Below are 13,881 nucleotides of genomic sequence, written 5' to 3' on the forward strand. Positions count from 1 at the left end.
TGTGGTTCCATAGTTTAGCTCCCTATCTGAATATACAGAGTCACCTGCTACTGCGGTGGTGGTGCTGCGGTAGCGCTGTCGCCTCACAGTCAGACGTTGCCCGTTCGATTCTCAGTTAGAGCATCTTCTGTGTAGCGGCATGCGTGAATGGGCATTCCTTCGTTGAAGTTTGTGCGTTAGGCTCAGCAAGCCAGTACGTAAAAATCTACTGCCAATCATTAGCGGACCGGAGTTCTGCTGTGGCGACCGCTAACCGGGAAAAGCCAAAAGACACAAACAAACCTGCAGTCTTACCTGATTTGATTACAGTGATTAGAGATTTTTCTCTAGACATTAAAATTCTATTAGGGGAGCAATGTGTTAATGTTTCAGCATTACTTAAAATAGATATTTGATATAACCACGGTAGCGTAGTTGCCTCACAGCAAGAGGTTCTCCCGTTCGATTCTTGGCTTGGGTTGGGAGTGCCTTCTGTGTGGAGTCTGCATGTCCTCCCCGCGGTTGAGTGGGTGTTCGAAAGACATGCGTTGAATGGGCGTGCCTTCGTTGAAGGTTGGTCGTCAGGCTGGCAACTCAACACCATTAAAAAAAAAACTGCCAATCATTAGCGGACAAGAGTTCCGCTGTGGCGACCCCTAACCGGGAAAAGCCGAAAGACAAACAACAACTTAAAATAGATATTTGACAGTGGCAGTGGGGAGCTTAGAGCAGCCTATCTATCCCTGGAGGAGTGCTCCCAGCACAAGAATGTGGTAGTCTATTGGCCGTTTTGGGCCAATTTCTAGCTCTTTCAAGTCCCCCCTGTATAAAACCCGCTTTAGCGCGGCTTTGCGCGATTTTGCACATAGCGCAGCATCAGGCAATGCCGCTTAATTGGGTTTAGACCATTATTGGCTCCACAAAGTCTGCTCTTCATTTTTTCCCTTAGAACTGATCTAGTTCTCATAATAAACACCCTATTCCTACTCTAAAGCCTGGCACTTGCTCACTAAAGCAATTATATAAGTCAGCACTAAAAAATTAAAAGCACTACACCATCACAAACTCCCCTTGAGTACCTTGTTCCCCATTGGCCCTTTTTTCAATTATAAAGGAATTCCCAATACTATTCTAGCATGTCCAAAGGTCAGTTGTCAATCTCCTCTCCGGTCCAGCTGGTGAATCTGGGAATTTTGAGGCAATGTTACAACTGCCTCATGTACACAGACAACCCTCTCCTCCTCCCAACAAATTCCATCACATGTGAGAGATGCAACCATATAGCCAAACTTGAGGCTAAGCTCTCTCAAATCAGTACTGGCGTAACCAGTAAGGAGGAGAAGGAAACCACACTCACTACAATTCCAGTCTCACATAGACCTGCCACGACAGCAAACCAAACACATAAACACACAAAAACATACTTGGAGGCTCTAAATAAAAATCTGCCTAAGCAACAGAGACCTCCAAAGCAGACACCCAAGCAACCGCTACCCCAAAACAAAACACGTGCAACACATAGCTCACAAAGCCAGTGTGCTGAACAGTCACAGCCCTTAAGGCTAAACAACACACCTGATACACTTGTAATAGGTGACTCTATCGTCAGGCACACTGACGTCCCAGAGAAGGTCACGATGAGCTGCCTGTCGGGCTCTAGGATCCGCCACATAACACAAGCACTCAGGTCACTCCAAGGCAAGTACAAATATGACTCAGTCATTGTCCATGCTGGTGTGAATGACCTGAGACGTACCTCCCTGGACTACATGAAAAGAGACATAGAGGAGCTCTCTGAGCATGTAGCCCAGGCCGGTATGACCCTGACCTTGAGTAGCATCTTACCCTCACTAAGAATGATGCCACAATATGAAGACAAGATGATCAATTTCAACAATTGGCTTAAGTATTGGTGTCATTCAAAGGGGATCCAATGCCTGTCAGCCTGGGATGACATGCTCGACAAGCCACGATGCTTCGCTAGGGACGGCTTGCACCTGTCACCCCTGGGCTTTCGGATATTGGCAAAGGCTCTTGCCACCCCCATAGGGCCTTTTTTAGGCAAGGCTCAAAAGACAAACCCACCTCCATAGGTATCACAAGGGATAAGAAACTAACAGTAATGCTACTCAATGCCAGAAGTCTAAACCTCAAGATGCATGCACTCAAAACTCTCCTTAGCATGGAGAACATTGATATCTGTGCAGTAACAGAAACTTGATTCAAGGCTCCCGAGAGCACCCCAGCACTACCAGGTTATACCTCATACCATGTTTTTCGGCCCCAAAACTTGGACCGAACCACAAAAGGATGGGGATTATCAATATTCGTCAAAGATACCCACACCTCCAGGTTGGTGGCACAGCACGAAGCATCAGAGACTATCCATGTGCAACTAACAGTGGGTAAAACTGCCTTCCAGTTTATAGCCTGCTACAGACCACCCTCCCAAACACAGGAACCCCACTCAGCCTTCCTGAGAACACTGGAAAATATGAAGGTCTCTCCAAACACCATTATATTGAGTGACTTCAACTACCCAAACATAGACTGGGAGCATTACTCTAGCTCCAACACCCTAGCCCAAAGGTTCATAGAATTTATAAACTCAAATGCTATGGAACAGCTTGTTACCACTCCCACAAGAGGGGAAAACATACTGGACCTGATCATCACCAACATGGGGACTCTATGCTCCAGACCAGAAGTGTATCCCTCACTGGTAAGATCAGACCATAAACTAATCTCACTAGATATTCACATCCCGACCCCAGCCCCTGCCCAGAAAACCACAGTGAAAACCTTCTCTAAAGCAAATTTCACAGTCCTCAAAACCGAGGTGGAATCCTTCAAAGCCCCCGGGCCTGTGGAAAATACGGCCCAGACCGCAGAATCCTTTATAAACGCATTCTATGAACACCTTCAGGAATGCATGGATCATGCAATCCCAAACAAAACCAAGACCCAATCCTCCAAAGGCAGGCGTCCTGTCTGGTGGACCCCAGCCATAAACAAACTATACAATAGAAAGAGGAAGCTACTACATGATACAGCAAAATCCCAAAAAGGGAAGGCATCTCTGATCAGTATTAGCAAAAAACTACGGGCACTCATAAAATCGTCTAAGGCCAGCTTCGAGAGAAAAATTGCACAGGACACTTAAGGATAATCACAAGGCTTTCTTTAGTTATGTTAGAAACCTGGGTGGGAATTCCCAGATATGCTCAGAATTAGTCCAAAATGACAAAAAATACACCGAACCCACAGACATTGCCAACATCCTAGCTGGCACGTTCAGCACAAACTCCCCCCCTTCCCCACCAAAAGGGCAAATATCTATCCCAGCAGAGTGCTGCCCCCCTGACATCTCAGATGCTCAGGTAAGAGCTGCCTTCTCCAAAGCAAAAAACACAGCATCAGTGGGACCAGACGGTGTCCCGGGCTGCGTCCTACATGAACTCCAAGAAGAACTAAACCCAAACATAAAACTACTGTTCAATCTCAGCCTTACTACAGGATATGTACCCAAAGAGTGGCATACAGCAACAGTGGTCCCTCTCCACAAAGGTGGTGCCTCAACGGATTCTGGAAACTATCGCCCCATAAGCCTGACTAGCTTGGTCTGCAAAGCTATGGAAAGGATCATCATGGACCTCATAAATAAAGATATTGGGGACCTACAGACACTGGATCCTACCCAATTCGGCTTTGTTAAGGGCAGATCCTGCCTCTTAAACCTGGTCAATTTCTTTGAAACAGTCACCAAGGCCATTGACGAGGGGAAGGTGGTCCACACAGCCTACCTGGACCTCGCAAAAGCCTTCGATACAATACCCCACTCGGGCATTATAGATAAGCTCACCAGCTTAAACATAAACCACTATGTCACTAGATGGGTTGCAAACTGGCTCAAGGATAGAACCCACATGGTTAGAATTGCTGGAGCCATGTCAGACTTCAAACCAGTTACAAGTGGCATCCCCCAAGGCTCAGTCCTGGGACCTCTCTTGTTCGGTATATATTTCTCGGAGGTACAGGCCAACACAGAAGGACTGTGGCTGACCAAGTTTGCAGATGACTGCAAACTGGGCGCCATAATCGACTCTCCAGCCAACACAAGCATCCTACAAAAGGGTCTCATAGAAACAGACAAGTGGTGCCAGAGCCATGGCCTCAAGCTAAACGCCAAAAAGTGTATAGTCATCCCCTTCAGCAAAAACAAAGTGCCCACAAATTACCACATAGATGGTAATCCATTAAGTACGGAAGAAGTAATTAGGGACCTGGGGACCCAAGTTGATAGCAATCTCTCATTCGACAACCACGTGGCCAAAGTGGTTAGAAAATCATTTTATATAGCCCACCTAATCATGAAGGGATTCACATCTAGATCAGGGGAGGTCATCGTGCCTCTTTACTCATCCCTCATCAGGCCCATAATTGAGTACAATGCTCCTTTTGGGATGTACCTTACCAGACACCTGCAGCAACTGGAAAGACCCCAAAAGTACCTCACCAAGTGGATCAAAGGGCTCAAACAGATGCCATATGCTGCCCGGTTAAAGAAACTCCAGCTCTACTCAGTGGCATACTGCCTGCTCAGAGGCGATCTGTGCCTGACGTATAAAGCCATGTCCAACCCGGAATTAATGGACATGCTGCACCTCAGAAAATCCAAATCCCATCGAACTACTCACTCAAGAGACTTGAACCTCAGCACTGAAATAAATAGGACATGCTGGAAGGACAGATTCATAACCCAGAGGCTCCCTTCTCTCTGGAATAAATAGGCAGAGTCCCTCATTGACTCTCTTCAAGAGGAATCTTGATGAGTGGATGGGAGATCGTAGATTTACTCCGGGTATCACTTCTGTGTCACTGTTAGACAGATGCACAGTATACTAACCTCGAAAGAGGGCATAGCAGAATTCATTTTAAAATGTGTGGCTAAAGCCAAACACACTCTGGCTAGGCTTGTAAATGCCCTAGGGCAGATAGCCTAGTATGAACCTGTGATGAAATATATACTGTATGTGTGGCAAACCCTTTCAGTTTTTCATAATAAGGTGCAGTTGAGATGTATGTTGCCATTGAATCATTTATCTTAAACAGTATTTAATTGGGGAGGGGGGCACACCATCATATACATCTCAACGTCTTAACACAAAAAAAATCTGGACAAAGCCAGATTTAGTGACTTATAGACCAAAAAATATGAGGCAAAAAATGGACAATTGTTTGACAGTTATTCTTTATGAGTTCAGTGATTACCGCATTACCATTAAATAACTTTTTTATATATACTGGGGCAAATTCCTGTGAGTCAAACCTTTAGTTTTAAATCAGCGACTTCGCGGGAACGTAGGAGTGGCTCTAACAGCATCGCGAATGCGACCACTGAAGAGGAGGAAATACATTAGTGTTCAGAATGTATTTTGTATATGATCATATTCCGAGACGGCAAACATATTGAACACTCCCACAAGTCGGTCACCACAGGAACGCCCAAAGCTGCGCGTTCTGCTCAGGGGATTTCTACAGTAAAATGTAGTACTATGTACAGCGAGCATGCGTACCTGCAACATATGTAGCTAGTAGCGATCTGCTAATAACATTCAAACCTCTTAACTTTCCTAGCAGAAATAAACTCACTTCTTAGATCTACCATAGAATGAAACCACCAAACTTTACTAAACTGCCGCTCCCTGCACACATTTTTATATGTTCTTCCTGGTTTCACTTCCTTACAGGTCACTTCCTGTGCATTGGATTTCCGAATTGAATGAAAGGAAATTTGTGAGGTAATGTGGAAGACTCTTATGGTCTTATTAAGAGTAAACTAAACAGTGACTTAGTAAATTATATTAAAAGTGGTAATCATTTACTGCATTAAGTGATTGTGATTGTTTATATTTTTATTCTATTAGTTTGTCAAGATTTGTGTCCAGCGCTAGCATTTAGTAAAAAGGGAAATGAGCTGTTATGCTGTCATTCCTGGTTGTAACTAAAGTACAAATCCAGAGTTAATACCAGTATTATTTTGTAGTATAAATGATGGACAATTTCATAGTTTTAAATTGTTTTGTAGTGGTTAGACTCACTTAATGATTAGACGATGCTTTCATAGCAGATCTAAGTGTTGTGCTCCACAACAGTCATGGCATGAATGTTAAAATAGAAATAATGTAGTTGTTTTTTAACGACCATATTTAGATAACCATTATTGACATGCATACAAGTACATGTTATAGTTGTATTGCAAAGTATTTAGCATTGAATATAGTTAATTAAAATCTAGTTTAGCTCGCATGATTTTCTGTCTGCTTCTACATCAAAGTGATTTCTTTGTAGTAAAGTCTTGGTACTTAGCCGGTTAAATTGTTTAGTTGTTAGCCTGGTTTATATATTTTTTTCTACATGAGATTAACATCTGCCTGCATTAGATTTGGCCATAGACAGGTGGGTTTTAGTGTAGATGATATTACTCTTTTGTAATACTAGATTATGGCTTAGGCTTGTTCATGCAGCAAGTCCCTGCAGTGCTGTCAGACCTTAAGTGTAGATTTAGTCTGTATTTGTATATTGTGCAAAACAGTGTAAGGTATAATTAACTTGTCTTTATTGTTGTTCATGGGTTTGTAGTGTATGCTGTTTTATGTGTGTCATGGCTGAGTGGCAGTACATGGTACTTTTATTTTGTATAAATGAGACCACTGCCAACAGCTTACAGTATGAAAACACTTCTATAGAGATAACATGATGGAATTTGTGTGTAACTGATCTTCTTAACATGGTTATCTATGGGGCTATTATTTTTGGGACAGCATTGTTCCTGAGGACTGTTTCCATGCTGTTTACAGGTTTTGTTTGTGCTGTCATTATGTAGATACTTGCATCTCAGCAGCATAAGTGTGTTGCTTTAAACTGCATCATAGATTGAACAATTTAATATTTTAGTGTGGTTTAACAATTAGAGGTTAAAGAAAGTAAACAAATTTTGTATAACATCAGTGAAAGCGGTTTTACTTATTTTTGACATTTGTTAACCGGGTTGGTCCAACTGAACTAGAAGCCCATTTTCAGTGGAGACCCGAGGAGAAAAGCTCCAGAAAATTACATACTGAAATTAATAAAACAATGAGTGAGAAAGTCACTGAAAAACCAATCAGTAAAAACAAAATGAAAACTTCAGCAAAGCTAGAACTTCCACTGAGTGACCTCCCAAACCTCTTGTATGAGAGGCACATGGGATATATGCAAATGATCCTTATGAACATCAGGTATTTCAGCTAATTGGCGATTCTGAATGCCTATGACTTGTTTCATCATTTTAATGGAAAATTTCAGGCCAATAAAGCCAAACCCCACTAGCTGTGGATATGCATATTTCGGCCTTGTTATGACCTCATCAGCACAGCACAAGCAGAGTGTTTGACTAAGCTTTAGAAACACAGGGCTGTTATATCCAGCTGATGTCCATTATCATTTGGGTCACTGCAAAAATATCCCAAACAACAAACTAAAACAATGAGCGAGAAGGTCACTGAAAAACCAATCAGTAAAAACAAAATGAAAACTCTAGCAAAGCTAGAACTTCCACTGAGTGACCTCCCAAACCTCTTGTATGAGAGGCAAACGGGATATATGCAAATGACCCTTATGAACATCAGGTGTTTCAGCTAATTGGTGATTCTGAATGCCCATGACTTGTTTCGTCATTGTAATGGAAAATTTCAGGCCAATAAAGCCAAACCCCACTAGCTGTGGATATGCATATTTCGGCCTTGTTATGACCTCACCAGTACAGCACAAGCAGAGTGTCTGACTAAGCTTTAGAAACACAGGGCTGTTATACCCAGCTGATGTCCATTAAAGAGAAAAGGTGGGAGAGCTGAGGGGATTCATGTAGGCTCCTAGCAAGGGCAGGTCCATGAGCTTAAAAGAAATAGTTTTAGTTGCTTTTTGAATTTATTTGTATTTGGGATGTTTCTAATAGTTAGGAAGTTTGTTCTAGGCTATAGATGCATTGTATTTGTAGTTTCCTGATATTTGTGTTGGGTTTATGTATGTCAAGAAGTTGTCGTTCAGAATTGCTTTAAGAAAGACTATATATTTTATACCAAACTCTGTCAGTTGGCATTGTGGATACTGAACAAGAGGCTTCAGGGAATCGTATCCTCCTCTTTCTCTTCCACTATTACTTTCCTAACCTTTCTTTTATAGAATGTTAACCTCAATCATTTTCCTATACCCTTCTGTCTTCCCTTCCTGCATACACTATGGTACTACTTTGACTATGTTTTCACTTTCTGTCCTTAGCATTGATATCCTGTGGTCTGTCTTCAATGTATATTTCCTTGAAATTGTAAATCAAATTGTCTATGTTTGCTTTTGTTGTCTGAACTGTATTGGGTAATATTTTAAACTTTGTAATTTTAAACTTCAAGGAGCTTTTCTCCCCAAGCCAAATAAATAAAATAAAATGTACTGATGTAGAGAAATTAGAAAATATGTCCAGTAGTGGAGTCTGTGACAAAAGGATGAATTCAGAATGACGAGACTAGAAATTAAAATATGAATCTTGGGTTTGTAAACCTCATTTTGTGTGTGTTGGGGGAATTGTATAACTGGCTTCTGCCCAGTACAGAGTTAATTTTCTGGTCATGATAACAGTGGCTACAGTGCATTTTGATAGTTCCTACCAAAGAAATACTGGGTTTCTTACACAGATTTGCCTGTACCTGTTATAACTCATTGTCATGGTGTGTCTGCAACGTACTTATCTACAACTGTGTCGTGCACTTGTCTGGCTGAATGTGACATTGAGTACCATTTTGTAGTCGTCTTCCTATTGTATTGTGCTGCTTTTGCTTGTTTTTCTGGATAGATGTTTGTACTCCAACTGTTATTGCATTTTAGTATACAGTGAGATTATCAGGAAGCTGTACTTTGGGTTTTAGTTGCTATACAGCAAGATTTTCCATTAAACTGGGCTTTAGGCTTTAATTTCCATGCACCGAAGACTACACATTGCTCAAACTCCTTCATCTATTCCAGGCATGCCCACTTGTTCATTTTATTTTTAGAGTAATGACTTAGCAGTGAAGTTGCAGTGCCATCTTACAGCGATAAAAGTGTTCTTGTCCCACCCACACTTTCTGTTAATAGTTTTTATGCCATACTGACAATGTGATGAGTGTGTGTATGTCACTACAAGTGTTTGCTGGTATTCCCTACATGTGATTATTTCTTGCTTGCTGTGGACAGTCATGTTTTTCCTCCAGGGAGCTGTTAGGTTGTGCAAAAATCCAGACGCTTCCCTCGACTGATTTTTTTTTTGACTTAGTATTTATGTTTATAATCTCACATGAGAGTACATTTTAAGAATTATTGGTTTTATTTTAATGTTAACTTGGATGTTAATTGAATGTGTGTTGTGACAGTATGAATTTATACACGTGGTATTGTTTAATAAGATATTTAAACGTACATATTTTTAAGCAACAAGGTTCTGATGAAGTCCATTATTTAAATGGATGAAAGCACTTAACCTGGGCTATTGTGTTTAATCAACTAAATATTCTCTTCAATAATTATTGTCCAGGCTAGTTACTTCTTTGGAGAACTTATTTTACGGGACAGACCTGAGTGTGTTATTTGGGGACACTATGTGAGCCTCTTTATGCACGTTAGTATTTTGCCATTTCTCCACTCTGGTGGTGGTGTAGAGGGATAAAGCCCTGATTGTGGCTCAGGTGACCTGTGTTTGATTAGTGGCTCAGACTTTTGAAGGAGTTGGCAGGGAGGGTGAGGCTTTCCTATCCTGGGAGGGGGCTGGAATTCATAGAGGCTAGATGTCTGACTGGAGAGTGGGATAGTCTGTTTAGTGCATGCCCCTTAGGGCTGGAGGGCAGGGCACAGCATAGTTCCCATAAGCCATGCCAGTCATAACTTGACTTTTAGGCATGTAGGGGAGGATTTATAGGGCAGTAAAAAATCCCTAGACCCTCGAAATGATGGCAGCAGTCTCGAACACTTGGCCCATGCCTCAGCTAAGTCAAGAAAAAGAATGCTGAAGTTGAGCCCTCAGATGGAAGGCAAATGAGCTTATTGGGCCGGGAGGAAAACTGGAAGTGAAAGGAGTACTGGATGACAAAAAATATTTTGCCATTTTTTCCTGGATTATTTCCTCTGATGATTTGACCTCACCAAACTGTTGAAGGAAAAATAGCAGTATCAGTTATACCTTTCCATGTGTATTACCATGCATATGCATAGTTTAGTACTTATTAGTTGAACACTGCATTTAGATCAACTGTCACTCCACGTTGTTACCTTTACAGTTTCACTTCAAATTCTCAACAACATTGCAGTGGATTTTCGATAATGATGCACATGTTATTTGCCCTTCCACTAAAGTAACAGCCATGAATGGTGCCTCCAACCTTGTGAATATGTATGTATGTATGTATGTGTATTCATGTACATATAAGCATGTAACAGTTGTTGTTGTTGTGTCGTTTGGCTTTTCGCGATTAGGGGTCGCCACAGCGGAACCCCGGTCCGCTAATGATTGGCAGTAGATTTTTACGTGCCGAGTTGCCAGCCCTGATGCACAGCCTTCAACGAAGGTACGCCCATTCACACATGTCTCCATACAGAAGACGCTCTAGCTGAGAATCGAGCAGGACAACGTCTTACTGTGAGGTGACAATGCTACCGCAGCACCACCACCGCAGATGTATATAAGCATGTAACAGTACTTGAAGTAATGAGAACATCCTTTGGAACCAGCTTTTCACTTTTTAAAAGGAGATTTATTTAGAAGAAAAACGTGAGTGGGGATTAATATCAAATAAATGCAGTCATTCATGTACTGCTATGTTCCTTTAAAAAGCTCTGTTGAATAACTTCTGTATTCCAGACTACACAATGATTTCTTCAAAGCTAGCCAATAACAAGTGCTTAGAAATACAAGTCTTTTCCGAACAAGCCTGATTTTCGCCTTACAGGTAGAGTTCATTCTATCAAGTAGCTTCTGATAAAATAATAGCTTCTGCTCCTTTATCATTTTTCAGGGATATCTTCCAGACTGCCTTCATCCTTCACATGTAGCTGCCTGGAGACTCCTCTTTAGTACCCTTTCTAGACCTAGAGGTCATGAAGCTGACCTTCTCTACAGGTAGTGGCCATCATGTACAGTCAGACCCAGCTATTTCCTATTAGTTGTTATAGAAACCCGCCTTTCTTTCTCTCTTTTTGACTAACTGCATCCTTGCTCTGTATTTCCCTTCCATCAGCCACCCAGTGTTCAAGGCTACCCTAGCAGACAGCTCAACAGTGAGCCACATGTCCTCCTGGCTGAACTGTCAATATGCCACAGTACACACACACACACACACACACACACACACACACACACACACACACACACACACACACGTGAGTGGATCCCAAATAGGAAAAGAAAAAGGGTAGGTGCAGTCTCGTTTTTACCAACTTTAAAGCTAGTGTATAAATGTTTCCATTTTACACACTGCCATCCTGTCATTGTTTCAGGTAGTCACCTGGGATGTATGACTCTTACTACAGTCTTCCCACCTAGGTGCAGTCATTGTTGCATCACCTGCCATGAGCATTTTGCTGCCATTTAAGAATACACTCTAATTTCTCAAAGTCTTCTAATCCAGCCTCAGTTGCACCTTAGGCTGAAAATTGTTAAGGGAACAGCCGTACAATTCACAGAATATGGTTGCTACAGTGTTTTAGTTCAGGTGCTGAACCAGTCTTTCCATAACTGATAATGCTGGATTGCTGTTGTCTGTCACCAGATCATCATAACAACTCTTTTCTCAACCCCTTCCCAGAGGTATACCCTGCATCTGTTCTCCACTGACAGCCTGAGTGTTGCCTCCTCAGTAGATGTCTTTCCTTGGGTTCTCCTTCTTCTCTTCCTCCTAATAAGAATGTTGAAGTATAACCAGGGCTTTTGCTTTGCAGCCCTTTTCCTTTGAGGATGCCTTTGTAATTTGATATAGTCCTCCAGCCCTCTCCCTTGCTTCTCACCATTGTCTCTTGTTGGCATTGATGCTCACTTACCAAATGCCCAGGGTGCTGCTCACCTTTATTTGTACCCCTCTCAGTCATTACCTCCATTGAATACTTATGAGGCTACCCCAGGTATTTTTTCCACCTGTTACATTTCTGTAAACTCTATATGCCTCTTTTGAGGTTCCACGGTTCCATCTCTGCCCTCTCCAGACGGTCCTGATCACTGCTGGGTTTACTACTTTCATAGCTCGAGTACACCTGTTTTGTGTAATCTTCCTGAATTTGTCATTTCTGTTTTCAACAACATTTAATCTTAGAAGCTACTGTATGTGAATAAATATGTGACTTTGTTGCAGCTTACGTAACGTATGTCATATGACTGTGATTATGGTTTTCTGCTGTACTGGCACATTCTGTATTTGTTCCCATGTCACTGGGCTGCCCACTAAGTCTCTGTAACCACTTCTGTGCAAAGGACACTTGGTTCTTCCTCTCCACTCCTTCCACTAGTCCAGTCATATGTACGTTCTATTTGCACACCTGTTTTCTAAGTGCTCCTCTTAGGCTTTTGTTAAATTACATGGCTTCCCTAGTGGCCTTCAGTTTTTCCTCTTTCTTGTTCTGGTGAATATTTCTTGCTAAAAACCTGGCCTCAAACCCCAGGCTTGTGTTTGTAGCTGGTTGCCATCTAAGTCCAAGCACATCCTGTACGTGTCATCATACAGACCAGCTATTTCAGCTGACAGGTGTTCCAAATTCTTTTTTTTTTTTTTTTTTGAGTACCTTGTCAGTTTTCCTCTGTGTATAACAAGCACGCAAGACTCTCAGACCTCCATAGTTCCACAGTACTGCTGCATTGAGCAGCTCTAACACCTGCATTTATATTAGTAGCAGAACTCTTCTATAAAATCAGTATATTTTTAAAATAATGAAGTCTGGTGGTAGAGCTTACATCTCTGGTAACTGTACTGTCTGGGCTCCATCCATTTTACAAGATGGTGGAAGGTGTTAGTGACTGTTGGGAGACAGAATAGAAATTCATTCTTTTCACGAGGGGCACAGTTTAACTTTTCTGTTCATGAATGTAGGCAGGCATGCAAACTGTAGATGTTTGAGTGTATGTATGTATGTATGTATATATATATATATATATATATATATATATATATATATATAAAACTTTCTTACTATTTGACATTTGTAACAGCAGCCATCATCCCTGTCTGGCATATTGAGGTAAATGATGGCTAATGAGAAGGGCATTTATATTTTGAATCTGTTTATAATACAGCATTTTTAGAGAAAGAACTTGCCATCTGTAAAATAACTTTACTTGTAATGGCGTGAAAGTTGGAGGTGATATGTATATTTCTTCATTTTTGGGTTAGCAGTTGTATATGACACATACAGCTTTATGACGGAGGGATGCATAAGCAGAGAATGTGGTACAGAGTGCAAGTCTGACTTCATTTCTGTTTATATTTTATGACTGAAAAAGCAACCGTGCAAGGTAACTGCTGTCTTTATTAGAGGATTGAGGTCAGTGTTGGCTAGATGTGGGAGCTTAGTTGTCGACACCTTAAATGCATACTTGGCAGATCTATTGCTGTTTTCTTTTCTTAAAAATAAATCACACACGTAAACATCATTTTAATTAATCCAGACTCAACAATATATGCCATTACAAAGACATTAAACTGGTTACATTCATTATAATGTTAATCTTTTAACTTCATCACTATAAAAAAGTAATTGTACGTTTACTGAAGTTCCGTGTTTCATTTCTGTTTATTTTGTAGATCAGGTCTTTCTACTTTCATGACATATATATGTTATCTCATAAGTTTTGGT

The 13,881-nt window shown here is 41.3% G+C and overlaps 1 protein-coding gene across 1 annotated transcript in view; it reads left to right on the forward strand.

Moving 5' to 3' along the window:
• Nucleotides 1-5,495: 5,495 nt before the first annotated feature.
• CCDC28A (coiled-coil domain containing 28A) overlaps nucleotides 5,496-13,881 on the forward strand; it is a 349,105-nt gene continuing 340,719 nt past the window's right edge. The window contains exon 1 of the mRNA XM_044064656.1: nucleotides 5,496-5,780. Within this exon, the coding sequence (XP_043920591.1) occupies nucleotides 5,701-5,780 (80 nt within the window). The 5' untranslated portion in view covers nucleotides 5,496-5,700. The remainder of the gene's footprint in view (nucleotides 5,781-13,881) is intronic.

Source organism: Protopterus annectens, chromosome 1.part0 (assembly GCF_019279795.1).
Source record: "Protopterus annectens isolate FY-2018-M chromosome 1.part0, PAN1.0, whole genome shotgun sequence".
In the NCBI taxonomy this organism is placed as follows: domain Eukaryota; kingdom Metazoa; phylum Chordata; order Ceratodontiformes; family Protopteridae; genus Protopterus; species Protopterus annectens.